The 26867-nt window shown below is 37.5% G+C and overlaps 1 protein-coding gene across 7 annotated transcripts in view; it reads right to left on the minus strand.

Moving 5' to 3' along the window:
• ANO5 (anoctamin 5) overlaps positions 1 to 26867 on the minus strand; it is a 143628-nt gene that overhangs the window by 47258 nt on the left and 69503 nt on the right. For 4 of the 7 annotated variants that reach the window (XM_056802015.1, XM_056802018.1, XM_056802019.1 and 1 more), the window contains 3 exons: positions 17834 to 17947; positions 8690 to 8758; positions 6066 to 6350 (listed from right to left, as the gene is read on the minus strand). In XM_056802015.1, the coding sequence (XP_056657993.1) occupies positions 6066 to 6350; positions 8690 to 8758; positions 17834 to 17947 (468 nt within the window). Of the gene's footprint in view, positions 1 to 6065; positions 6351 to 8689; positions 8759 to 17833; positions 17948 to 20460; positions 20503 to 26867 lie in introns of all 7 variants that reach the window. The other 3 variants (XM_056802021.1, XM_056802017.1, XM_056802014.1) reach the window with 1 other exon arrangement.

Consider the following 26867-nt stretch of genomic DNA (forward strand, 5'->3'; position numbering starts at 1 on the left):
TAAGACTATGGAGGGCAGTTTTCTCATAATCAGCCATGGTAATGGACTGGAACAATAGAATGGATTATCCTTTTGCAGTTTGGAAAATGAAATGATATAATATCCTCAGCACAACTTTATCTTTCTATGTACATTTGACCCATTTGTTTACTGACATTATCAGATGTTCCTTGAGTATAGAGCAGCTGGGCAGAGGGAATAAGCAGGCCAGATACATGTGGGGGTGGTGGGAAAATCTTAACAAACTCATTAAAAAATGATTATTAAATGATTATTCACAATGGAGGTAATCTACAGGCAGATGACAGAGATATATCAAAACGTCCAAGAAAAAATGCTACCACACACAAATAAACCTGAAGTTATACCCTGATAAATGGTAGCTTCTCATTCCTATTCTTAGAAACAATTTCATTTCAATAAATATTTATTGCATGACACAAACCACACTGGAGAAGTGAAGTATAGGATGGCCATTAAAAGAAAGGCATAGTAAGAAAAAATAGGGGCCACTTAGGGAGACTTATGGGATAATTTAGTTTTATAACACTCTATAATGTGAGTGGTAGACAAATAGTAGACAGACAACCTTCAAATTCCTTTGGTATCCCTGTAATCAATCAACTGGCAAGCATTTATTGAGTACCAACTATGTATAGGCACTGAGCTAGCTGCAAGGAAGAGAGATCTAGACTAGACCTGTATTTTTATGGATGTAGGAGAAGTTCTGGGTGAGGAAAGCGCTTCTACTAATGCAGGATGGCACATCTGCAACTTAAAGTTCTAACAATTTTTCTAGAATACAAATAACAGAAGTGACTTGCTCAGGGTCACATAACCAGTATGTGTCCAAGGCAGGAAAAGAATCCAGGTCTTCTTTAGTTCAAGACTGGATATTTATTCACTATTCAACACAATCTCTCAAATGCTTGGGATAGAAAGACAAAAAGAAAACAGTCTCTGTTTTCCAAGAAACATTTTTTCCAATTCTCCAAAATTCCAAAAAATTCTATTAAAATGTAAATCATTTATAAAGATCTGTACAGATCCAACTCTCTTGGGTTTCCAAGGAGATACCATTATAGAAAGATTTCTGGGCCTTTTTGGTGTTTGAATGAATGCGGAGGCAGGGAAGTAGAGAGAAGCTATAGACTCAGAAGAATGTTGGGAAGACCCAGGATTACCATGGATGAACCTCAATGGAAAATTGATGGGAATATGTGGTCAAGAACTGCACAAGATGGATGGAAATGGATAGCTTGGCAGCTATATTTTTGGAGTTCATGTGCAAGACACTAGTAAACACCAAAACACAGAACAAAACAGGAAAAACAAAGATTCTGGGCTGTTATTTTTAAGATGGGATCAAAAAAGCCTAAAAGGAACTTTCTTTCTAAAAAAAAAAGGAGGGAAGTGACATTTACACTGGTGAATACAAGATAGTTTGAGAAGGGAGAAGACTAAACTGGGCATGGTATTTGGAAGACCTCCGGGCACAATGCTCCTACTTGTCAGGTCAGGTAAGATGGAGAACATGAAAGATTGTAGCTGAGGGTATTTGACTGAGTTCTAAATCTTTCTGGGAGCAGCTGAATCTCTCAGATGTGCAAACTGAGAAGATGGTCTTGGGATGGGTGCAACCTGAGACTGAAATTTCATTAGGTATCACTTGGCTAGACCATGTGAAAAGCCAAGGAAAATCCAGTAAGTGTATGATTCAGCTCCTGACCCTCTTCCCTCTGAATCACTGCCAGGTGTGAAATTTGCCAAGCGGGGGCAAAGTGGGACAGCATCTACTTTCACATGGGGCAGAAGAGGCAATCATTCGGGTGAATTGCATAGCTGGGAGAGCTTCTGAAAAGTAGGATGCCTTTTTAAATAGAGGGTGCATTTTGATCTCATTCTTCTTTTCGAAATATGGTTTCCTCAGGTGAAGGGCATGTGGGTGCCGTGTATTAGAATGATAGTTCTCCATTAGAAGCTAGGAGATCCAATTTCAAGTCCCAACCATCCTACTCATTGTGTGATTTGTTTCCACACTTGAAAGGAAGCCAGAAGAGTTGAATCAGGAGGAAGACAAGATGCTGGCTGTCTGGCAATAGCCTGAGAGATTATGCCACCTCTTTCTTACTCAAATGTTATCTATGAACAGCAGATACAAATGGAAAGCAGAAGTTCTGGGCTGGTATTTGCAATGCTAGATAAACCCTCCCTTCTTACTGTCATAGAAGGAAAAGACAGAGGAAGGAAAAAGAAACAGTATCACTACTGTGGTATTGGGGGGCTTGGTTTCTGGGTGGTTTTTCTTGAATTTTGACATAGTATGTAAACTCTTGGGGAGTATATAAGACAGTGCTGCAAGCTTCCTGAGGTTTTGGGTACAGAGAACATGGAATGAGTTCACAGTAAGGAATTTGTCAACAAGAACTGGATTCTTGAAAATGCTTTCTAGGTCCTCTCCTGTTCTTAAAGACATGCATATGTGAGAGAGGTTAAAAGAGACTGGCAGGGAAGAGATAGGTGGCTCAGTGGATAGAGTAACCGGATCTGGTGTTGTGAGGATCTGGGTTAAAATCTGACCTCTGACACTTCCTAGCTGTGTGACACTCTGGAAAAAGTTACTTAACCTCAACTGCCTGCCTCCTACTGTTCTTCTGCCTTTGAATCGCTATTTGTATTGATTCTAAGACAGAAGGTAAGGGTTTAAAAGAAAGCACTGGACATATTTCTTATAGAATCTTGATGCTCTAAAATGGGTATGAAAATTAAGTAATAGTTTTTTAGACTCCTCAGAAGACTGTGGTAAAAGCCAAATGATGCAACATATGTTGAAGTGTTTTAGAAAGAATAAAAGACAATCCATATATATGTGTCTGTGTGTCTGTGTGTGTGTGTGTGTGTGTGTGTGTGTGTGTGTACACACACAGGTTACAAATGAATTTACCAAGTCCTGGCACTTAGGAAAAAGGATTATGGGGGAAAGTTACTGTATCACTATGAAAGGAAAAAAAAAAGGTATCATTGTCCCTCTACAAAGAGAGAAAATCCCTAGAAATCTTAACCCTAAAATGACTTAAGTTTGGGACACCTAGCATTAAATGACTGGAGAAGAACAATAGTGTAGAGAGATCCAAGCCTGGCTTAGGAAGACTGATTCAAGTCCTACTTCTGACATTAAATATTTGTGTGACCATAAAGAGGTCACTTCATTTCTCAGTGTGGCCAGACAACACTCAAAGATGTAAGATGATAACATGTATCCATAGAGGGAATATCCACACCAGGGGCTCCTCAGATTGACAAAACCCCATTATTCCACCCCGCTGTCCCTACCAAAAAGGAAGACATAAAGGGAAGTCAGTATCCCCAGAGATTCATCAATCTCACTCATCTTTTTCATCTAGAATCTATTAGACTGTCAGCTCTTTGAGAGAAAGGATTATATTGCCTAGCATGGTGCCAGTTCTTAATAAATGTCTGTTGAAGGGGGCAGTTGGGTGGTTCAGTGGATAGGGAGCCAGACACGAAGATGGGAGCTCTTAAGTTAAAATTCCTAATTGTGTGACTCTGGACAAGTCCCTTAACCCCTGTTGCCTAACCCTCATTGCTCTTCTGCCTTGGAAACTGATACTTCACATGGATTCTAAGATGGAAGATAAAGGCTTTTGTTTTTTAATTTAAAAATGTTTGCTGAATTATATTCCAAAAAGATTCTGAGTTCTAATCTAGCAATCAAGACAGCTCAGACTAGAGAGAAATTTGGTAAGTATTTATTTTCAGAATCCACACTGGTTCCAGGCGTTGCATCTCCCTCAATAATAGTCAGTAAATATCACCTGGTCCATTTAGCAATGGAAATGGAAGGCTCTCTTTAGAGTTAGTTTTCTCAGCCTGGGGGACACAATGAGCTGACACATGTGCAAGTAAGCGATGGAGTCTTTGGTGCTTAGAAACAAAGGATGAGGGCAAGTAGGTGGCTCAGTGGATATATTGCCAGGACTGGAGATAGGAAGTTCTGGGCTCAAATGTGGCCTCAAACATTTCCTAGCTGGGTAAACCACAGGCAAGTCACCTCACCTCAATTGCCTAGTCTTTATTATTCTTCTTGTCTTGAAAATGACAATTCATACTGATTCCAAGATAGAGGTAAGGGTTTAAAGGGAAAAAAAGGAATGGGTTGGACTAGATGGCCTCTGAGATGCCTTCCAGCTTTAGGTCTCTCATCCCTATGGTCCAAGATTCTGATCTCCAGAAAAAAGATGCCTATCACTAAGCTGGCACTGCAAGTATTTCCTATATGTTATTATTTTCAGAATCGTATTGGCCAGGGTTTCTACCCCTGACATGATCATAAGGCTGAGGTCACCGATATGCTATCCAGAGTTGGGTTTGATTCATAATATCAATGACTGGGTTTAAAAAAAAACTTCTTGAAATGTTAAGCTTAAATTTCTGTAACTGTCTTCAGCTAGGGGCAGCAAGGTGGTACAGTAGCTTGAGTGCCAGCCCTAAAGTCAAGAAGATTCATTTTCCTGAGTTCAAATTGGGCTCCAGACACTAGTTATGTGACCTTGGGCAAGTCACTTAACCCTATTTGCCTCAGTTTCTGTAAAATGAGCTGGAGAAAGAAAGGGCAAACCACTGCAGGATCTCTGGCCAAGAGAACCTCAAATGAGCTCTCAAAGAGTTGGGTACAAATGAAAAAGATGAATGAACAACAAACAGCACAACTGTCTTCAGCAGAGCTCAAGAAGGCAAGTTGCCTAGTCACCATGACTTCTAGCCACAAGACACATCATCTAGCACTTTTAGTATCATCCAACTCCAAACCACAGAAGTTACCCTTTGCTCCACCCTTTAGCCCATGCATATTTGCTTTCTGCTATGAAGATAAACTTGACTAAAAAGTCTAGGAACCATGGCCCTATGCACATAGCAATGAGAACCTTTAGATCCTCAGGTACCATAGCTTCTCTAGAGGAAGCTTCAGGTCCACTTCCTTTGCATATCTAAGGGTGGGGAGAAAGGGCTTCTTGTGCATTTCTTACCTGAGAAATATTCTGAATCACTAACTTATGTTCTATGGTCCCAAGATTTTATTATTGAGTATATAACCTAAGGAGAGAGAGCAGGGACAGAGAGAAAGGTTTCCTGTAAACCAAATTAATTTCATAGCAGCACTTTTGGGGAAAGCAAAACAAAACTGGAAACAGAGTAGGTGGCCCATCAACTGGGGAGTAGATGAAAAATTATGGAATCTGAGAATTAGGAAATATGATTGCACTATAAGAAATAATGAATGGGATGTCTTTAGACAGACATAAGGGAACACAGATGAATTAATAGAGTGAAGAACTTACAGCAGCACCAAGAAAGTAATATAGAGATGGACTAAAACCATCTAATGGTCAACAACCCTAAGAAGTAGTAGAATCTAGATTCTATGAAATGACTAACATTCATTCTAGACAGGAAAAAGTTCGCCTCCTGCTCCTGGTACAGAGGAGCTGAATGTGAAATCCATTGTCGTGTCACCCAATCTTGGACCAGTTTATTTTGTTTCTTAATTTTTCTTTGTTTCAATGATTCTGGGCATTTTCTTGCTGGCAAGCTCTCCCTACTCACTCTCTTGGCTTTCTTTAAGTTCCAACTAAAAACCTACCTTCTACAGGAAGCCTTCCTCAACCCCTCTCAGTTCCTGTGCCTCCTCTCTCCTGTTTGCATGTTGTCTGCCCTACTACATTATAAGCTCTTTGAGGCTACTGTCTTTTGTCTCTTTTTGTATACCCTGGACTTAGAAGCACGGTGCCTTGCACAGAGTGCAGGCTTAATAAATGCTTATTAATGGGCACTTATCTGGCTACTAAATTGGGTGGGGGGTAGAGAACTGACTCAGTCACAAAAAAGGACGGGGAATTCTAGTCTCTACTGCCTTACGATTCAGCCTGAAATCATAGACATCCACGTCCACCCAGCACTGCTTGATAGCACCTTATCACATAAGCACATGCATGCTTGTGGGAACTTTAAATTTGAAGGCAGAAGCTTAGAGAGTGTCTACCTACAATTCTATTTCTCACTGATGGTGAGAAAAAGGAGTTCTCATCTTCAATGAGGAAGAGTTCCTGCCTCTGTTTGCTGAATGGGGCTGTGAAGTAGTCCGGCTCGGGATTCATCACTTTCTTTGGGAGCCGGAAAGGCTCAAACATAAACTCAAAGGGATTCTCCTTGGCTGGGGGAATGTCATTCTCACGAATGGGCATCTTGATGTTCAACACTTCCGCGTAGGTGGTCAGCACCTCCCAAGGGGCATGGATCTTGACAAAGTAAGTTCGCCCATCCTCAGAGTCCTAAAAGGGAGAAGAAAAAGGGAAAAGCAACACACTGGGATCAAAACAAAGCAAAATACAGCTTTTTCTTTCAACTTGTTCTTAGGACATAAAAGTAAGCCATGTTCTACACTTAAAAATCAACCGAACAAAAAAAGACTTCCAGGGTATGATTTGAGGTTAAGGAAAACATTTGGGAAGTCAGCCAGGATGTGTGTCTATATGACTAGCCCCTAGTAAATACTCAATGAATGCTTGTTCCCTTCCTCCTTCCCCACAGATAAGAAGCATTGTTTTAATTCCAAAGAATTTAAGTCATCCAAAAGGCAATGGAGGGAGATATGGCATAGGCTACCAGGAGTAACTTCAGAGGGAAAAAAGGTATACATGATTATCAAAGAAATATACGACTGGAAACTAAAGTAAACTGGCCATGAAGGCAATGTGATGGATCCCAGACTGATGGATTATCTGGGAACTTCACTACTAATAATGTAATAAAAAAAAGGAAGAGAAGATAGGCTCTTAACCAGGGGTATGTGAACTTTTTTAAAATTTGAAAACAATCCATTTCTTCTGAATAATCCAATGGATTTTATTTTTCACATTTAAAAACATAATTCTGAGAAAGACTCCATAGTCTTCACCAGATTTGACCAAAGAGTCCATGACATTGAAAAAATTTAAGAACTCTTCCTATAGACCTACCATATTGGGTGGAATCCTGGGAAAAATTCACTGGAAAACACCATGAAAGCTTATGAAGGATAAGAAAGCCCAGAGGATTAAAGGGGATTCCCATATTGATAAAATCAGTTCTATTAAAGTATCCCTAATCGGTGCTTAATTACTGTTCCTGACAAATTGTCTTACTTAAGTTGTAAAGTTAAAGTGCTGTTTTATTTTGTACTCTTTATTATTAATGTTTTATAGCTACAATTCTGGGCAACTTGATTAAATATGTATTAAGCGCCAAGTAAGCTTAGGGCCCTAGGCTTGGCACAGGGGACACAAAGATTAAATGATGAAAATTTCAAGTCTCTCTTCTTTCCTTTCGCACTTGGATGGTCCCCCCTTTTTCTGTCTAGTAGGGAATTATGATATAAAATACTGTATTATGGGAAATTTTATTTAAAGAGAGTATTTCCAGCTCTAAGAAGTGGGAAAGCTTCATGGAAGAGTTGGCACTTGGAGCCAAGTTCCAAAAGTAAATGCCTTGTACATGTTTAGCACTGTTGGACACTAGGGTAATTAGAGAAATATAAGATATTCTCCCCATCTTAAAGGATATTGCTACTTAATTGGGAAGAAAGGATAACTTGGAGAGAAATAGCTAAGTATAATGGAAAGATAACTAGAGTCAGGAGACTTGGGTTCAAGTCCCAGTTTACTAGTGGGGTGACTTTAGGTAAATAACTTTTCTGTTCTGAGCCTTTGTTTTCTCATCTCCAAATGAAATTATAATCCATATTTCCTTCCTCAAAGGGGCTCTATCATCAAAATATTTTGTAAATATTAAAGTATGTAAATGTGTTATCACATTATAATGACATGCTAAATTCTCTATTCTACCTCCAGTACTAGAAGAACTCAGATGATAAAAGGGAAAGATCATTGTGGGTCAATACAGCCGAGGTAGATATCATTAAATAGATCAACTTTGAGCTCAGCCTTAAAAGACGAATAGGATTTTTAAGATAGCAAAGTCAAGGAAATATGAATGAAAGTTCGGAGGAGGAAATAAATTTGGCATATTTAAGGAATGGTAGGATAGAGCTATTTCCTTGATTGGATTTTAGAAGTGGTAGAATAAGTAGTGGGGAGCAGGCTGAATAGGGGACAAACCACATATATCCTTGAAATAAAGCAAAATGGAGGTGTTTATATTTAATACATAGAGCAAAGCTTCTATATCTTCTCAGCATGGCAAACTGATAACTACATTGGAAAGCTGGTTTACTTTCACTGACTTCTCAGTCAGGACTGTTGGAGAAGCAGGACTCCCATCCCAAAGTGCAGTATCTCCATCCTGCCTCCAAATTCCAATAAAAGAGTAGCAATAATAATGGGGACCAAAAATCACATTTATATAAAACACACTTTGCTGTTTGCAAAGTACCTTTCTCAACAAGAAGGTGAAAGATACAGAATCAATTATTATGCCCAACATCCTGAGGAAGGAAAGAAGAGGTCCAAGGAAGCCTGGTGCTTTGCCCAGGGTCTCACAGCTCAGAAATGTAGGGGTTAGGACTGGAAGTCAAGGACTCCCAACTCTGAGGATGCTGGGGAAGCCAGCTTTTAGTTTTTGTTTCAGATGAACCTTTCTAAACAGAAGTAAGGGCACTAAGAATCATATTTACCTTTTTGTCTTCTGTTTCTAAGTCCAGGCCAGACTTCAAGAGGTTGCTTTCAAATTCCCTTCTTCTTTCCTACAGAGATGAAAGGAGTCACCATGGAGATGTTATAAGCATCATGTTGGCTCAATAATATACAAATACGTTACATAAAGTTTGTAAATGTTGAAACACCTAGGACTTCTACTTAGTTGAATTCAGGCTTTGTTTCTTCTTTTTTTAATACTAATATTTGTTTTTCATTGAATCTCCTTAAATAATATACAAGTAAACAACCATAACATAAATACAGAAATATAATCAAAGACTCCATTTTGACTTCTACACTAGCACACTCAAGAGCTTGGATTTACAAACTATAAAATGTCTAAAACATTCTTAAAAAATCAAATTGAAAGAAATTCATATTCTTTCTCTTTCTCTCTGCCTCCCCTCCTCTCAAAATTGCTTCTATTTCTTTCTCTTAAGGAAGAATAGGAATAATATTCAAAATTAGAATAAGATTTCTTCATCTGTGATTCCCAAATATATCAATATGTTTTAATAATCCCTGATAAGAAACACCAAATCCTGATACTCTATAATTTCCAGGATGAAATATTTGCCACTAGAGGGATTTAATTCAATTCAAACAAACCTTTATAAAATGCCTACTGGATGTACAGAGCAACCCAACTGGGAAAAAAAAGTCCAAAGCATTACAAAAAGCAGTTCTCTGACTGGCCTAGAGGCCATTTGTTCAATTATGTTCACCCTGATTCCCCATTCCCTCTCTCAATTGAAGTAAAAGGGAATTAGGCAAGAATATGAACATGTTGGACTAAGCATGATTCATGATTATATGGGATGAATTTTATAATGGAGGATCCCACACTGTAATCTAAACTGGCTGAGGAAGTTATTGACATTATCTTCTTGAAATGGGTTGACTGATTTTATTAAAAGGAACAACAACACCTTAAATGTACTACATTCCAAAAAATGAGTTATGTAAGTTTCATAATATATTCTTATCGTTATATAAGTAAAAGTCCTATAATAATGCTTAAAATCATATCAGTTATCTACAAAAAGATAAACTGTTCCCATGAACATAATTCTTCTATTGAGGACCTAACTTGCTTGTTAATCAAAATTAGTATTAATGTTTAACTTACCTAATTATCCTTTATTAACGTCCTCCACCCAGTTAAAAAAAAAAAAGTGGCAGGCTAATTATATCTGTTGTCTTGAATCAGATTTCAAAATAAAAGAGGTAACCTGGGTATAGTTACAGGATCCTAGACTTGGGAGTCAGGGTCATGAAGATTTGGGTTCAAATTCTGGCTGAAACACATACTAGCTGTGGGACCCCAAGTAACTTCTATGGTCCTCAGTTTACCTATAAAATGACAATCAGATTCAATGGTCTCTAAGGCCACTTTCAGCTCAAACATCTATAATCCTGTGAACAACATCCTTAATGTATATAGGTTTACATATGTATTTTTCCTTAACAGACTGTAAACCCTCATTTGGTAAAAATTGTTGCATTTTTATCTTGGACTTCTCTATACCTTGCCTAAAACACAACAGAAGCTCAATATATGTTTGTTGATGGATTGATTGATCTAAGATATGGTTGGAGAAATTGAAAGCTTGTTATTAGAAGAAATAAATATAACATTATTACCAAAAAATTACATATTGGCTTTTAATTTAGATTTATTTATTTTAAATTTAGATTTGAACATGAATATGAACAACTTAATTGTTTGTATCTGCATTTCTCACATAACCAGTGACAATGAGAGAATAACAATATATGTCAATGCTATTTAATCTATGAGACTTTTTTTTAGTCATGTAACCCCTTTAGGAATCTGATAAAGCCTATAAACTCTCTTCAAAGAATAATTTAAATATATAAAACAAAATCCAAAGAATTACAAAGGAAACCAAAGACTTGTGCCCATCTAATCCCTTATTAGAGAATATTTATTTCACCACATTAAACTGAATTTTCAAAGGAATAAGGAGTTTTAATTTCATTAGCACAGAGAACTCCAAGTAGAAATTTCTTCTACCAATGTGGAATGACATCTTCTCTGCAAATTTCAGCATTAAGAGTTGTCTGGTGAACTGAGTAGTTAAGGGACTTACCAGGGCATCACAACCAGTATGTGTCAAAGGTGGGGCTTGAATTCAGATCCCTCTGACTATAAAACCAAAGTTTCCATCACTAGGCTCTTCATTTTAAAAATTAACATTGCTGCTTTAAAAAAAAGGGGGGGGGGGGCTGGCTTCCCCAGGGCTACATAGATGGTCATTACAAAACTGCAGTAAGAAATGCCTTCTCTAAAACTATTCTTAGCTCACATAACTGCCAAGACTGAACTGATTTGAAGGAAGGAAGGAAGGAAGGAAGGAAGGAAGGAAGGAAGGAAGGAAGGAAGGAAGGAAGGAAGGAAGGAAGGAAGGAAGGAAGGAAGGAAGGAAGGAAGGAAGGAAGGAAGGAAGGAAGAGCAGAAAAACAGAAGAGAGAAGAGGGAAAGTGCCTATGCTTGTCACAGCCCCAGATTGGACATTTCTCTTTTTCCACACTTTCCACAACAAATCTACAAATGCTACTTAACTAGCTAGGTGACCTTGGAAAAGTCACTTACCTGATCTGAGCCTAATTTCTTCTTCTGAAAAACAAGGGAGTTGAACTTTGTGATTTCCAAAGTTCCCTTCCTGTTCTAACACAGTACAATCCATCATCTAGGCTGACCTAGTTGTAAGCTATCAGTCGCAAGTCAAACAGGCTATTATTTCGCCTTGTACTATGTCTCTGAGCACATCATCAGGCTCATACTGGTAAAGGTGTCATTATATTTCTTAACACATCAAGACAATCATCCATCTTCCCTGTACTCTTTCTACTTCCCCACTGTTTAAGAGTCCTGGGGAAAGAATGTACTGATTGAAAAAGAAAAACAAGGTTTTCCTGACATTCTCTTCCAAACTTAACCAGTCCTTTCTTTTGCCAAATTTTCTTGTTAGTCAGGATGAATGGGTGAAAGTCAGCCAGGATGTGTGTCTATATGACTAGCATATATTGAAAGGCTGAGAATATTTATTCATCAGAAGTTCTTCCAGATATAGCTGGAGCTGGATTTAATTAGGTGGCTTCATTGGTGTGGTCAGAATTATTTGCTTTAACATATGAAGGGAAATTAAATTCTGATTTGAAATCTTAAAAATGCAAAGGGATGTTGATCAGCTAGATGTATAATTGCATTACACAAAATTAGAAATTGAGACTAAGAAAGGGAAACGGAAGACCACCAAGGTCAAGCAAGGTGACTTGCTTGATATCATTTTTCTTTACAAAGAACTTATTTAACTAATTTATTGTTATTAATTATTAACTAATTTATAGTTTATATAATTTATTATCTCATCTAATTTATCAAATGTGTTATCTAGAATGTGAGGTCTTTCAACTGGTCAGGGCTTAGTACATTGTTTTCCAATGAATTAATTTCAAATAAATTTTTCTTTATTAATTTCAAGAAAGCTCAAACAACAAAGACCCTAGATTCTAGAGTTTAAAAAATTGATGGAAATATACAATTTAATAAATGGCCCATATTTTCATATGGGAGGAAGGAAACAATTATTAAGTGCCTATGATGTGCTAGGTACTATGCTAAAGGCTTGACAAATATAATCTCATTTTAATCTTTCAACAACCCTAGGAAGTCAGTGATACTATTATCATCTTCATTTTATAGTTCAAGAAACTGAAGCAGACAAAAGCTAATTGATCTATACACTTGAGAGGGTTCTATGCCTAGTATTTTACTTTTGTGTAGGAAATAAATAAACTATTCCATATCTGGTTTATATTAAAAAAAAAGATAATTGACCTTGTCCAGGGTCATACAGTTAATATGTCTGAGGCAGGATATGAATTCAGGTCTTTCCAACTCTAGGTTTGGTGCTTAATCCATAGTGACAGACACCTAGCCGCCTATTAGGGGCTCCAGGAACACTTCTTCATCATTTCTAGAGTAAAGCATCTAATATGGAGAATGTAATAATATCATATCATATCATAATATAGTATATAATTATATATTCTATTGTATAGTTATTCTATGTATTATAATATACTGTTATATATATTATGCTCTAATACATAAAATTATATGTAAGAACATTTAATTATATTCTACAATATTCTAAATATAATATAATGAAAATAAAAGCATGCCTGTGAAATGAGAGAGGCCATATAAGAGACTAGGAGGTGGTCTTATCACAATAGGGGTCTCCTTTAAAGGTCTGAGTTCATTGGTAGCCTGATTCACCCTTGGTGTAGGGGGGAAAGAAAAGGGCAATTGAAGTCTGATCACCCTGTTATTTTTCCTTTATCTCTGATCCAAATTCTTAAATCAATATGAAATCGCTCAGTCTCTAGGCTTTAATGCCATCATGGAAAATATCAGCTTTTATTTGTTAAAGTCTCATTACATTGCAAAAACAAAGAGCCTGAAAAGAAGGTGGAATCCTGAAGCACTCTGCTCTCAGGAATGGGCTGCACTCGCTGCACTGAGTTGGTATCTCTGGCCAGAAGCCAGCACCAGTTTTGCCTGAGTTAACCATTAATGGCAGATTTGTACTTCCCAGTTCATTAATGTTTATGGAGTTCTTACACGTGAGGTGACCACAATTTCTGCTCAATTCGGATTCTCCTTGTTCATAGGTTTTAAAAGCAAGCATATAATGCATATGGGCATAAAACAAGAGCAGTGAGCATGCCTTCCCAGTAGATGAGACAAAGCTATGGAGAGAATACCAGGCTTGGAGCCGAAGGTGCTGGGTTTAAAATCTAGTCCTTAGCAGAGCTGGAAAAAGTCACTTAATTGATTTGAAACTCAGTTTCCCCACCTGTAAAATAAGGAGGTCAAATTATTTTATATCTAAAGCCCCTTACAGCTCTAAATCCTAAAATCCCTACTCCCAACAACAACAACAAGTCATTTTTATTGCAAGAACAAGAAAAAGAAAAGGACCTCTTTAGGACATAACAGAATAAATAGAATAAATGACCTGGAGTTGAGCAGAACTGAGTTTGAAACTACCCTCAGACACTTATTACCTATATGCCCTTAAGCAAGTTAATCTTTCTGGACATAGGTTTCCTTATCTATAAAATGAGGGGGGAGAATGATTATTTTCAATATCCCTGTGAAATCTAAATCTATGATTATATAATACAAGGACTAAACACTTCGAATATTATTCTTTGGGTCACCACATACTTTGTCTATCATGTATACTTCCATAGGTGATAGAGAATACATAAGGACAGAATGACTATACAGTTCCAAAAGTCCCACCAAGGAAAACATCCAATTAATTTAATGTGAGGGTGAATGGCAGAGGTAACCATGAGAGGTCATCTAGTGTACCTTTTGCATTTTACAAATAAGGAAACTGAAGCCCTCAGGAGTTAAGTGAGTTGTCCAAGGTAATGCATAACTAGTTGGTGGTAAAAGGGAAACTGGAACCCAGATTCATTACTTTTTTGATTGCAAACAAACTAAATAAAGGCAATTTTAGCTCCAATCTCAAAGAAAGCAAATATTATGCTTTAGCAAGTATTTTTATTTATATATTATATATTTAGCAAGTATTTAGAATAATAATATAAATATATATTTATATTTATTTATATAAGCATATAAATCTATTATATATAATATAAATATATTTTATAATATAAATATATTTTATAATATATAAAATTAATATTAATATAATATTAAAAATACATATATATTTATATATTTAGCAAGTATTTAGAAAAATAATATTATAAAAGAACTTTAGCTTTCATTGGAGCTCAGCTATCATTTAATTCTTCACCATTCCCATCATTCCTCACAAAAGAATGGTTCCTATTAGCCTTGTCACTAAGGTCTACTTGTAGAGAAGTACCCAAATTCGTTATTTTTTTTAAGTACATATCTTCTGTGTTAGAATCAATAGTAAGTATTTGAGAAAAGAGCAGTGAGGGCTAGGCAATCAGGGTTAAGTGACTTGCCTAGCGTCACACAACTAAGAAGTGTCTGAGGCCATATTCTTTTTTTCAAAAAAGGGAATTTATGTATTTAAAGAGAAATTACACAAGAACCGAGGTGGATAAATGAAACCTTGACACCAGGTAATCACCAAAATCAATATGGAGAAATTCATCTTAACACTTTCAACATTTAGTTGAATTGATAGAAATTCAGGGGCAAAGAGGAATGTTTAGAGATCATCTTTTGCAATCTCCTCCTTTTATAAATATGTCAGCAGAATCCTGAAGACATGAAATAACTTCCCAAGGCTGCACAACCAATTCATTAGCCATAAAGCCAGCACTAGAAAAGGTGGGGGGCTCCTAACTCCCAATCGAGTGCTCTTCCATCATGCTGTATGTCTTTAATTCTATGTTCAAAAAATATTCTATATTCACTCGATACTATGATAAAAGTCTTATATTTTCAAATTAATAAAGGAGGAAAAGCAGCATAGTCATCTTTATAGTCATGAAAAGTTGAGAGCTGGCTTTCAATTCAGGAAGATTTGAGTTCAAATGCCATCTCTGACATATATCCTGTGTGATTATTGACAACTTGATACCTCTTGGTGACTGCTGTCCTATATATATGACAATAAGTCACAGAATAGCTGCACTGGTAGAGGAACTTTTCTTATCAGTAGTTCCTTATTCCAAAGAAATCCCAAGTCCAGAAAAAAAAATTAGGAACATGAACCCCAAATGAATCAATTCTGATGAGTTATAATTATTTAGACTCTGTATAACTTTGTGCTAACTATAGGTTTTCTACTAAAGATTACAGAACTGCAATTAATTCAAGAGAGATATTTTTACTTAGCTAACATCCTATTGCTCTTCTTTATAGGGATTACAGTCAAATAGTCTCACTCATTTAGATGTGAAAGAGATTTCAGATGCCTTCCACTCAACTCTCTCATTTTACAGATGAGGAAACTGATGACCAAGGAAATTAAGTAATTTGAACAAAATTAAACAGGTTGTAAGTATCAAAGAAAGAACGTGGGACAGCTAAGTGCATAGAGAGTAAGACCTGCAGTCAGGAGGACCTATGTTCAAATATGGGTTCAGATACTTCTTAGCTGTGTGACCCTGGGCAAGTCACTTATCCCCAATTGCCTAGCCCTTACCACAATTCTGACTTGGAATCAGTATTTAGTATCAGTTCTAAGACAGATGGTATGGGAAAAAGAGGAGGAAGAAGAAGAGAAAGAAGAAAAGAGAATATCAAGCCAATTTCTCTGACACCAGAGCCAATATTCTTTTCACTGTGATGCTGCACTTATGTTCTATTATTTGAAGTTTCCAGTCTTTAATGATATAAGTCAGACTAGTTGCTTGTAATCTTTTCTGAGGTCACACCATAATTAATAAGATCTAGCAACAAAAATAGGTTTTATCTAATAAACATCCCAATGCAGTTTCACTCAAGTTTATATTCTGAGTCAATCTCTAGAATTAGCTATTATGAAGAAATGGACAGGAGGAAGGGAAGGAGAAATTTTGGAACTCAAAATTTTCAAAAACAAATGTTAAAAAGTGTTCTTATAGGTAATAGGAAAAATAAAAAAAAATTAAGAAGGAAAATAGAAGAAATGGTGACATGGAACTAAAAGGTGGGATGTGTAAAAATCCAAAATATCATAATCACTAATAAAAGATTAAAATTTACTCAGCCTATAATATGATGTATTTTAAGATAGTATAACTATTTCATAAACGAGACCACAGCTTGCTTGTATTAATATTTTTTCTACAACCTGAGGATTTGGTTAATTCAAAAACATTTTTAGGAAAATCTGATTACTGTGCTTATGTGCCCAGATATATACCAGTGTCTAAGAGGCCACGATTAGAATGGGTACTTCAGTATTTCAAGGGTCTGAGACGTCACAGCATTCACCACCAAGGAACCAAGAATCATAGCATTTCTATCACCAAGAACGTCATCCGGAGTTGTTCTGCTGAGTTCATCACCCTGCTGTCTTGTGACTGGTAACTTGAAAATGAACAAGACAGGCAGCTAGTTCATCACCAAACTAAACCTAAAACCATTTCAATTTAAAGAACTGTCAGAGTTTGTCCTCCACGGCCAAGGATGTTGAGACATTAAGGTTGCCTTTAACCTCTTGATGAAACATCAGGGAAAACAGCACTTTCATTGATGTCAAACATTAAGAAAGTATCAAAAAGGTGAAGATTACATTAGGATATAGATGAATTCCCTTTCCTAGCCATATATATATATATATATATCAAGTAAAATAATCCATACCTGATGAAAGCACTATTTTTTTAAGACTTCTTCCTATCTACCTATAAGCCTGATTCTGTGGCAAACTTCCAGGAAGACATCGATGACAGTTACACAGAATAGGCAGGAAGGAATGAAAGGGTTGTGGTCAATATTATAGGCAGAACTCCCAAACAGATGGGATCGAAGATGTATTTAAGAGTATCTATGCTATCTAGTCAATTTACCAATCTGTAGTTTGAAATTTTTCTGAACTAGCCAAAAAAAATCTTAACTTTAGACTTTGGTACCCAGGTTATCCCATAGGACTTCAAACCTAGTTGGGAAAAAATGATAAAAATTGGTCTTAAAAAATTAATCTCCCATATTTCTTTGCAGAGGCTGAAGATCCTATGGATGGAATACTTTGTATACTATCAGACATGGTTGATTCTAGTTAGCAGCTACCATTTAACTCTATGTATCTTATTTATACATAGATGTTGACATGTTGTCTCCCTCATTGCACTGTGAGCTCTTTGAGGATGGGGACTATTTTCACCTTTCTCTGTGTACCCAGCCAGCACTCAGCACAATGCCTGGAACATAGTAGAAAATTAATTAATGCTTACTGACTTGACTTTATTACAAGGGCTGGATCACACTGGGGAAGGAAGAACTGTATTTGGAAAAACAAATTACTGTTAAAACAAAAGTTTTCAATCAAAATAAGATTTGAGTTGAGAAGAAGAGGGATAGAAAAGAAGAATCTAATAAAGCCCCCTTGTCTCGCAGAATCTTGCCTAAAAACAATACTTACCACCTTTTTTTCTCCTTCCTGCTTTGGATCATCAATATAAGAAAGTACAAAATCAATCCTTCGAGTCCCATCACGGAAGAAAACAGAATCCTTGCTTTGTTGGCGCTTGTCAAACTGTGGAAAACAGAAAGGATGCACCATTAACTGAGGCTGCCTTCAGCATGTGAGAAAGGGGAAGGAAGGGTAGTGTCTAAAGGTTATTTGGTGGTTCCTGGCCCCACTCAAGTGGTGGTTCAAGACCAACAGACAAAGGTCTCTCCTCTCTTTCTCTCTCTCTTCTCTCTCTCTCTCTCTCTCTCTCTCTCTCTCTCTCTCTCTCTCTCTCTCTCTCTCTCTCTCTCTCTCTCTCTCTCTCTCTCTCTCTCCCTCCCCCTCCCATCTTTCTCTCCTCCTCTTTCCTTATTCTATTCCCTTTCAGTCTCTTTCTTCCCCCTCTTTTCTTCTCTCACTGTCTCTCTTCCCCACTCCATCTCTCCTCCTCTTTCCTTCTTTCTTTTTCTCAGTCTTTCTTTCTCTCCCCACTTCCTTCTCTCACTCACTCTGTCTCACTCTGGCCCCCCTCATTCTTTCTTTCCCTCTCTCTTTGTCTCTCTCTCTCCCTCTCCCCACTCTCTCACAGTCACACACAATAGAAATCTGAGTAGAAAGGAAGCCTGACATGTGAGTGACATGCTTACACACAATCAATATGCTACATGTATATGGACAGATGAACCAAATACATGTATACATGTGGAGTGAAATGCAGACATAGCGAGGAGTTGGTTAGCTTAACTCTACAATAGTCAATTAAAAAGCATTTAAAGAGCACCTATCGTTTTCAAGGCATGAAGAATACAAAGACAAAAACACAATGGCTTCAATGTCCTTACATTCAATATCCCAATGACTAATGAGTCCATTGTATATCAAATAAAATCAAGCCAGGCTCTATGCAAGTTAGGTTTAACTGAATTTGTAAAAATGTTAGGAACAGCACTTGGTTTGTTTTTCTTTTTTTCTTAAGGCACTGGAAATTCTTCATTTAAATATTTTTTACAAGCTGCCATTTTGGTGATTTTTAAAGCGTACTACTAAAAATCAAGGCACAGTTAAAATCCAGAAAGCAGGCAGCCTACCAACCGCACTAGCTAACTTCCAGAATCCCTCCATGCACTCCTTTAAGAAGGGCTCATTTCCCAAAAAGATGCCTCAAGTGAATAAAAACCTATCCCAGGCAGATGCCCAAAGTGCTCAGTTCTCCTGGGTGATAAGAGAACCAACAGGATTAAGGTTCACTGGTGGCAGAACTTATCATTTCCTTCCTTCTGAAAGTATTAAGAGTACCACAAGCTAGCAATATCAAGCAATGAGTAGTGGTGGGTTTCCCTACTCTCATAAGTGGTTCACAGAGACTTCATGTGTAAAATCTATATGAGATTGCTTATTATCTCAAGGGGTTTAGGGGGTTGGAGGGGAGGAGAATGGGAAGGACAGAATCCAAGACAATATTCATTGAAAATGTTGGAAACTGTTTTTACATGTAGTTGGTGGGGGGAATAAAACTTAATACTATTAGTGGTTCACACACCTGGCACCAAGGCTGCTGAGATTGATCTAAGATATTTTACTATGTTCTAAAAGGGAAGCAGCTCTGTGGCTCAATCATGTCATGCCATTTAGACAAATATGGAACTAGGTCATTGGCGGATGAAATGGTGGAGTTGTCATCCTTGGATCGTTGAGAAGACAAGAACTCTCTGGGATCTAGTCAAACCTTACAAATATTTTACAGAGGCAGAAATTGAGGGCCATATATGTGAAAAAATACCATAGGCAGTGGAACTAGGATTATAATCCAGGTCCTCTGACTCCAAAGCAGTGGGGGTTTTTTCACCCCTAACCATTATTTTTATTTCATATGAATCTCAACTAAATGTCTTATTTATGTAACTTGTATTATATCCAGTCAAGTCAAGACATTTAAGCTTCTCCAAACTGGAAATATGCTGACATTTTTGACTACAACTATAGTTGTCCTAATATGATCAAAATATCATCTTCTCTTTAACTGATGATCTTTGGGTGACTATATGTGAATGAGGGCATAGAGAGGTCTGTCTCCCACTCAACTTGGTTGGCAATGATTGTACCTTAGGAGGAATTTTCTGTTACAAATCTGATTATGTTGGGAGGAGGGGAAGAGTGGGAATTGGTTCTCCTATGCTTTAGAGAAAGGTCTTTGTCTTATGTCTGGTCACAAATGATTCCTGCAGCCAGCTAAAGGAGACATATTACAGGCAAGAATGAACCAAGCACAGTAGTAGGGATCTTTATTCTATGGGACACTGGGTCCATGATGTCTATATTCCAGAATGTGCTTTCTGACATTCAGATTCTTTCAGTTGGCAAAATAGCAGCAAAGTAGCCTTAGATAAGCAGAATCATATCTGCCGTTGTGCAAACATCTGAGATGACTCCTCCAAGTCCATAGTAGCTATGGTCTAGGAAATGAGTGAGGATCACTCAGATCTAGCAAAGTCGTTCAATGGTGGGGAAGTGCAGAGCTAAAAAAGCTGCCACCCAGGAAAGCAGATTTTCACTGCAGCCATCCAAACTGTGAGCAGTGTAAAACAACACTGGATTACCATGAGACGCCGCCGCAGGAACAGGTTAAATTTCTTTGCTGTCTGTGAAGCAACCGACAGAGAATTAGCAAATGCTGCCCACCCACCACAAGGATCAATATATACCAAGAATACTCTTCTTTTAACCTTTCTGACTTTCCTCAGCTTCCTTGTTGATACTTATTAGTTTGTTTGTTTTTTAATTATGAAATACTTTCACAAATTCACTACCAAGAAGTTAAGGGGGAAGAGGGGTTTTAATTATGATATAGCATCTTGTGCAGCTATTGGGGAGACACCAGTTGGTCCAAAGCCATGTCAGTTAGCACTGAATGGGAATAGTTTTGAGATTCAGGCATTTAGTCTTGATGTATAATTGAAAATCTGTTACTCTAAAAAAAGAACTACATTGCCCAGGATCCCATTGACTTCCTGCCATTGTATACTTCCTGTAGATAGGGGATATAGGCAGGGACATAGAAGGTCCCACCTCTTTACTTCCTGTCCCAACTTGGTGGCGGTAAGGCCAGCATTTGAACTGTCTGACCAGCCATGGGCATGTGGTCTTTATTTTGTATCATCTTTATTCCTTGATTTCTAATGATCATTTAATAAACCTCTAAAATATAATATTTTTATTATTGAGATTTAATTTTAACTTTTACATTGAGGCTGGGGGGGTTATTCCAGTAAATGCAGAATCCCAGAGTTTATTATAAACTTGGAAGTCTTCATAGGAGGAGGATGCTACTGATGAGTGCCTAGGAAAATAGCAAACTATTGAAAAAGTGGGTTGAAAAATACTGAATGAAGACTTAGAAAAGAAGATGACTAGGAAATACATTTTCAGTCTGCTCTCATGAAAAAGACTCAGATATTTTCCATTTGTCAACAAATATTTATTAAATAGCAATGCTTGAAGAGTGGAGAGAGAGATCCTATACAAGGAGCTTATACTTTAATTGAGGTGGGGTAGAAATATACCTACTCAAATAACTATGCTACAGCGGAAAGTGAAAGAAGTATAAAGGTATAATTTTCATAGATTCTTCTAGAGACAAGGATTAGCAATATATGCTACTGGTACTGTTCAATGGTAAGTAGCAAGGGCACCCTACTTCTTACCATGGTTCTTTAGCTACAAACTTCACTATCTCTGCCGATAATCCTTTTAACATCCTGCCATCATAGATGTGAAATTTTAAAATCTTTCCACTTTAACTAGGCTTCAACCACCCAATGAGACAAACATTATGTTAGATTTCACAATCAGAACTGTTAGTTTCAAGATTGATTTCTAACATTCTCTTGGACCACAATTTTTATCTTTCCCACATTCTACTACTCAGTTGACTCTTAGCCTTCCTTCATCATCATGAGCTCTAGCTCCTTAACCACATCCTTTTCTAGCAAGCTATCCCTTGTTTTGGCTTTGTGTACCTCTACTATGCCTCTAACCCAGTTATCAGTCATTTTAAGGCCATTCTTGGTCCCTTCCCTTGAATCCTTTGCATCTCTGACCTTCTGTCCATCCTTCCTTGTCATTTATGAACTCTGGCTAACTCTCACCCTTCCTTGCTCAAATGCTCAAGCTTTTATGCCAGAGAGAGTAACAAAACCCTCATAGTTGGATTAAATACAAATTTATGTTATCTCTCTTTAGATATCTTGTCATTGCCATGTAGAAATCATTTCCTTCTTTCAAGGAAGGATCATTACATTACATGATTATTACATCCCTCACAGCAGCTACTCTAAACATTTTCTCCTTTCTTTAAGTTTCCAGCTTCTCTCCTGCACTCTCTTCTCCTGTGTCTCATCAAAAGACTGTGTCTCCTTTTCTACTGAACCCATAGTCATAGGCAAAAAACCTCCCACAGAATCTCAGACCTGGGTTTGAGTCCTACCACTCATATAGCTTTTAGCAAGCCTGCTAACTTGTGTCACCTTCAGTTCCTAAAATATACAATGAGTTTTAGAGGACCATCCAATGTGAGAGCAAGAAGGGACTTCAAGAGCCATCTGGGCCAAGCAAGAATTCTTTCCACAATATACACAAGTAGTAGTTATCCAGCTTTTGCTTGACAGTCTGCTGTTTGAAAGAATCAATTACCTCTCAGGGAAGGGTATCAAACTAAAAAAAAAAAAAAACCAAACAAACAAAACAAAACAAAACAAAACAAAACAACAACAACAACAAAAACCCCAAAGGCTATTAAACCATATGTAAGGATTTCTATGGGCTACATGTCAACTTAGAAACTCATATACTGGGGGCAGCTGGGTGGCTCAGTGGACTGAGAGCCAGCCTAAAGATGTGAGGTCCTAGGTTCAAATCTGGCCTCAGACACTTTCCAGCTGTGTGACCCTGGGCAAGTCACTTATCCCCATTGCCTAGCCCTGACCACTCTTCTGCCTTGGAATCAATATGCAGTATTGATTCTAAGATGGAAGGTAAGGGTTTAAAAAAAAAAACTTATATTAACATTATCTGTGTTCTACTGTATCTATTCATGTTGTTTACTATTTCCCAATTACATATTAAATTGGCTCAACAGGCCTTATTTCTGACTCCTCTATTATCAAAGCATCCCATCACTAAACTCTTCCCAAATTCCACCTCTACACTCAAACCTATCTTTTTTTTTTCCACCCTCAAACTCTTAGGAAAGATACATCCCTCTTTCTTACTGCGTATTAGTTCTTTAACCCCTCAAAATCCCCACTTGTGGGACTTCATTTTCCTTTCCCCTACTTCTTCACTCATTTCAGAATGAGATAATTATCCTTTTCCTCCAAGGTTAGCCCTTCCTCCTTTGCCTTTGATTCCACCTTCCCTCATACCTTCTCAAGAAGTCTGTTCCCCTGATTACCTTTGTTTCCGTCTTACATCTACCCATAACAATGTTGGTTAAATTCAGCCTATCATTTTTAATGCTATATTCTGAGAAGGTAAAAATAGTATCTTAAAGGGATTCCATTATTCCATTATGGCCCATTTAAAGCATGTTCCAAAACAGAACAGAATTTCCATGGAATCTCGTGAGGCTCTATGGCAAAAATGGACCTTAATTACCTTCTTTTTCCAAAATCTCATTGGAACTTTTGCTAAAAGACACCACTCAAATCCAAAGAAAAAATCATGCAGGTTTTTTAAATCTAAAGGTCATACATGGGTTCTGTCCTGCCCACTGCTAGTGTCTTTCCCCTGAATTTACCTTCCATCTACCCTGTATGTATTTTGTAAAGAACTAGTGTATATATAGTCTTCCCCATCAGGATGTGATTTACTCAAAGGAAGGGACTTTCTTTGAGTCCACAGCAATTAGTACAGGTCCCGATGCTTAATAAATGCTGCCTGATCACTGAAAATGGAAGAAAGGATGGACAAAGATCTTACCACTGGGTATCAGTAGCAAACTGATCAGCCAGAGGGGCGAGAACTGAAAGTGTCAATCTGAAAGTTTGCTTTCTGAAATTCCTTTGGGCCCTCATTTGCCATAAGAACAGGAAGAAGAATCTGAGTTACAAAAATTGTGTAAATTGAAGTCAAAAATAGAAAGACTTGGAAGTATGTTTTGCATGTTAATACATATATAACCCAGATCAAATTGCTTACCATCTCCCAGAAGGGAAGTAGAAAGATAATTCAAATCATATAATTTTGGAAAATGTATGTTGAAAATTATCATTGGGAATTGGAAAAATAAAATATCTTTGAATTTTAAAAATGCAGAAACTAAAAAATAAAATAAAAAAGGAAGGCATCTGTCATAGATTTTTTTTCTGAATATGTTGGCTGAGAAGTAGCTCACTTCCTAAAAACTGAATAACCAGTCCCCAGGGAACTGGCACCAGCTTTGATAGATGGACTGAGTGGACTCCCCACATCTTCTCCAGCAGAAGTAGAGGAAGCAATGAAAGGAATTAAGCCTCCTTGCTTAAGATAGTGGGGAGAGTTAATCATCCATGCTTTCAGAGGCCTGACTTCTTCATTGCCAAGGCAGCTTAAAGAAGACATTTGTTATTCTAGCAACAAAAATGCTCAAATATTTCCACCTCAACATGTCCTAGGCCTCTGGTACTGTGTATAGACATTGTAGTTAAATAAAGCCAGGAGCTGAACAATTATATATTATAAATTGGAACAGGGTACTTTTTGTTGTGTCAGATTCCTCACGATCCCATTTGGGGTTTTCTATGGAATGACACTGGAGTGGTTTCCCATTTCCTTCTCCAGCACATTTTGCAGATGAAGGAACTGGGGTACGTAGGGTTAAGTAACTTGCCCAGGGTCACCCAGCTATTGAGTTTCTACATCTGAATTTGAACTCAGATGTTCCTGACTCTAGTCTCAGCATTCTCTCTGATGTACCACTTATCTACACTGCTTTCAGCATATATAATAGCCCAACGAGCAAAATCTTTTAAAATGTGCACAAGTAACTAAAGTAAAATTTTGAATGGAAGGCCAAAACAAGGAACAGAAATACTGGTGAAGAAGGGAGAAAAAAGGTAACTTTTATGCTTTCATGAGATCATAAATTTCGACCTGATATGGATCTTGGAGACCACCTGGTCTCCTCTTATTTTGCAGAAGAGAAAATTGATGATCAGAAGGCTGAATAATTTTCCCAAGATGTCACACACAGTTAGTGAGTGACTGAATTGGGATTTAAACTCAATTCTTCCTGTTGCCAAGTCTAGCAATCTAAACTCATAGCACATCAGGACTCATTAAAAAAGTTACTTGATGGAAAAAAAAAAATTCTTTATTTTTTTTGTTTTTGTTTTTTTTAGGAGGAGAAGACAGGATGGCAATAAAATTTACCTATCTCTATTGGGAATGATAATGTTATTTTATCCACATGATCATAAACCATACAACCCAAAGCAGGAATCTTGTTGAGTTTTCTAAGAGTATCCATCCCTCAGCATGGAAATCATTCCAGAAAAAGAGTTGTGATTCCATTACCAGTAAATTTCACAACTTCTTTGAGTAACATACTTCATTATCTCATGATGCCCACATTGAAAAGGTTCTAGATATCTGCTCATTTGACTCTCTTGTAAATTAAAACCATCTCTCATCCCAGTCTCAGTGCATAAAAAGGAAACTTTTTGACAAGACTGCCGATATTCACTTTCTTCCTTTCTCCATCCCCATTTCCTTTTTCCTGTGCAGTAGACAGTCAGTACTCAGGAACATTTCCCATTGGTTCTGTGCATTATTCTAAAAGCCAATAAAAAGAAAAATATCTAGTGGCATCTGTTCAGTGTTCAGCATTAATAATTCAGCACTGTATGGTGTCAATTGTTAATGTGGCCATTAAAAACAGGATAAGAAGGTATTTCATCATGTTTAAACTTGAGAGCCCATCCCATACCTCTATTAAACTAGAAAATATTGGGTCTAAAAATGACACTGAGAAAATTTCTATTAGTGTCTTGCAAAAGGAGACTCACCAAGTCAGTGAGCATTATGTGGTAAATGAACAAACCCTCTACGGCTGCTTCACAGTAGTTCTTTGAGATTGTAGAGAAGATATATGGCGTACAGAGAGAGAACCAACCATGGAGTCAAGATGACCTGAGTTCATGTCCTGCTTCTGACACATACTCTCTGTGTGATCCTAGACAATTAACTTCTCCCTGCTCCGGTAATTCTCTGGGGCTCTAAGAGACTGAAGATGCTGGTCTGAATTGGCAGAGAGGTTTTCTTCTGATGGGATGTCCTGATACCTATTCAATCACAGGGTCACGCTTTAACCTACAGTGAGGAGATCTCTATCAATCACTTGGAAGGAGGACGTTATTGTTCAGTCATGCCTGACTATCCATGACACCAGGGGCCATACTGTCCATGGGTTTTTCTTGGCAAAGATACCGGAGTGGTTTGCTTAGTTCCTTCCTCAGTGTATTAAGGCAAACCAAGGTTAACAGATTCACCCAGGGTTACCCAGCTAGGAAGTATCTGAGGACAGATTTGAACTCAAAGTCTTCCTGACAACTTGATCCACTGAACCATCGAGATGCCTCCAGAGAAAAAAAGACTAGAGTTCACTAGAGTGGCCTCACACTTACTAGTTATCTGACCCTGGACAAGTAATTTTAAAACTGTTTATCTCGATGCACAGGAAGATCCAGTGAAGTGTTTCTTTTCATGTTTCTTGGTAGATTAATCCTGAATTAACCCAGGCCATTATTTCACTATACAGCATGTACTCAAAGACTCTGCCTGAAGAGCTATTTTATTTTTGCAGTAAGAAAATCATCAAACAATGACCCAGGTAGCAGGAGGTCAACAGTCCCTCCAAGACACCTTGCAGGAGTTCTATATAGAAAGAATATCTCCGCTATTTTCTTAGGTCAATCCTACTCAGGAGTTGAGATTCTTCCAAGCGACTACATTATAGGAAAAATATATT

The sequence above is a fragment of the Monodelphis domestica genome, chromosome 6, assembly GCF_027887165.1.
Source record: "Monodelphis domestica isolate mMonDom1 chromosome 6, mMonDom1.pri, whole genome shotgun sequence".
Taxonomy (NCBI): Eukaryota; Metazoa; Chordata; class Mammalia; order Didelphimorphia; family Didelphidae; genus Monodelphis; species Monodelphis domestica.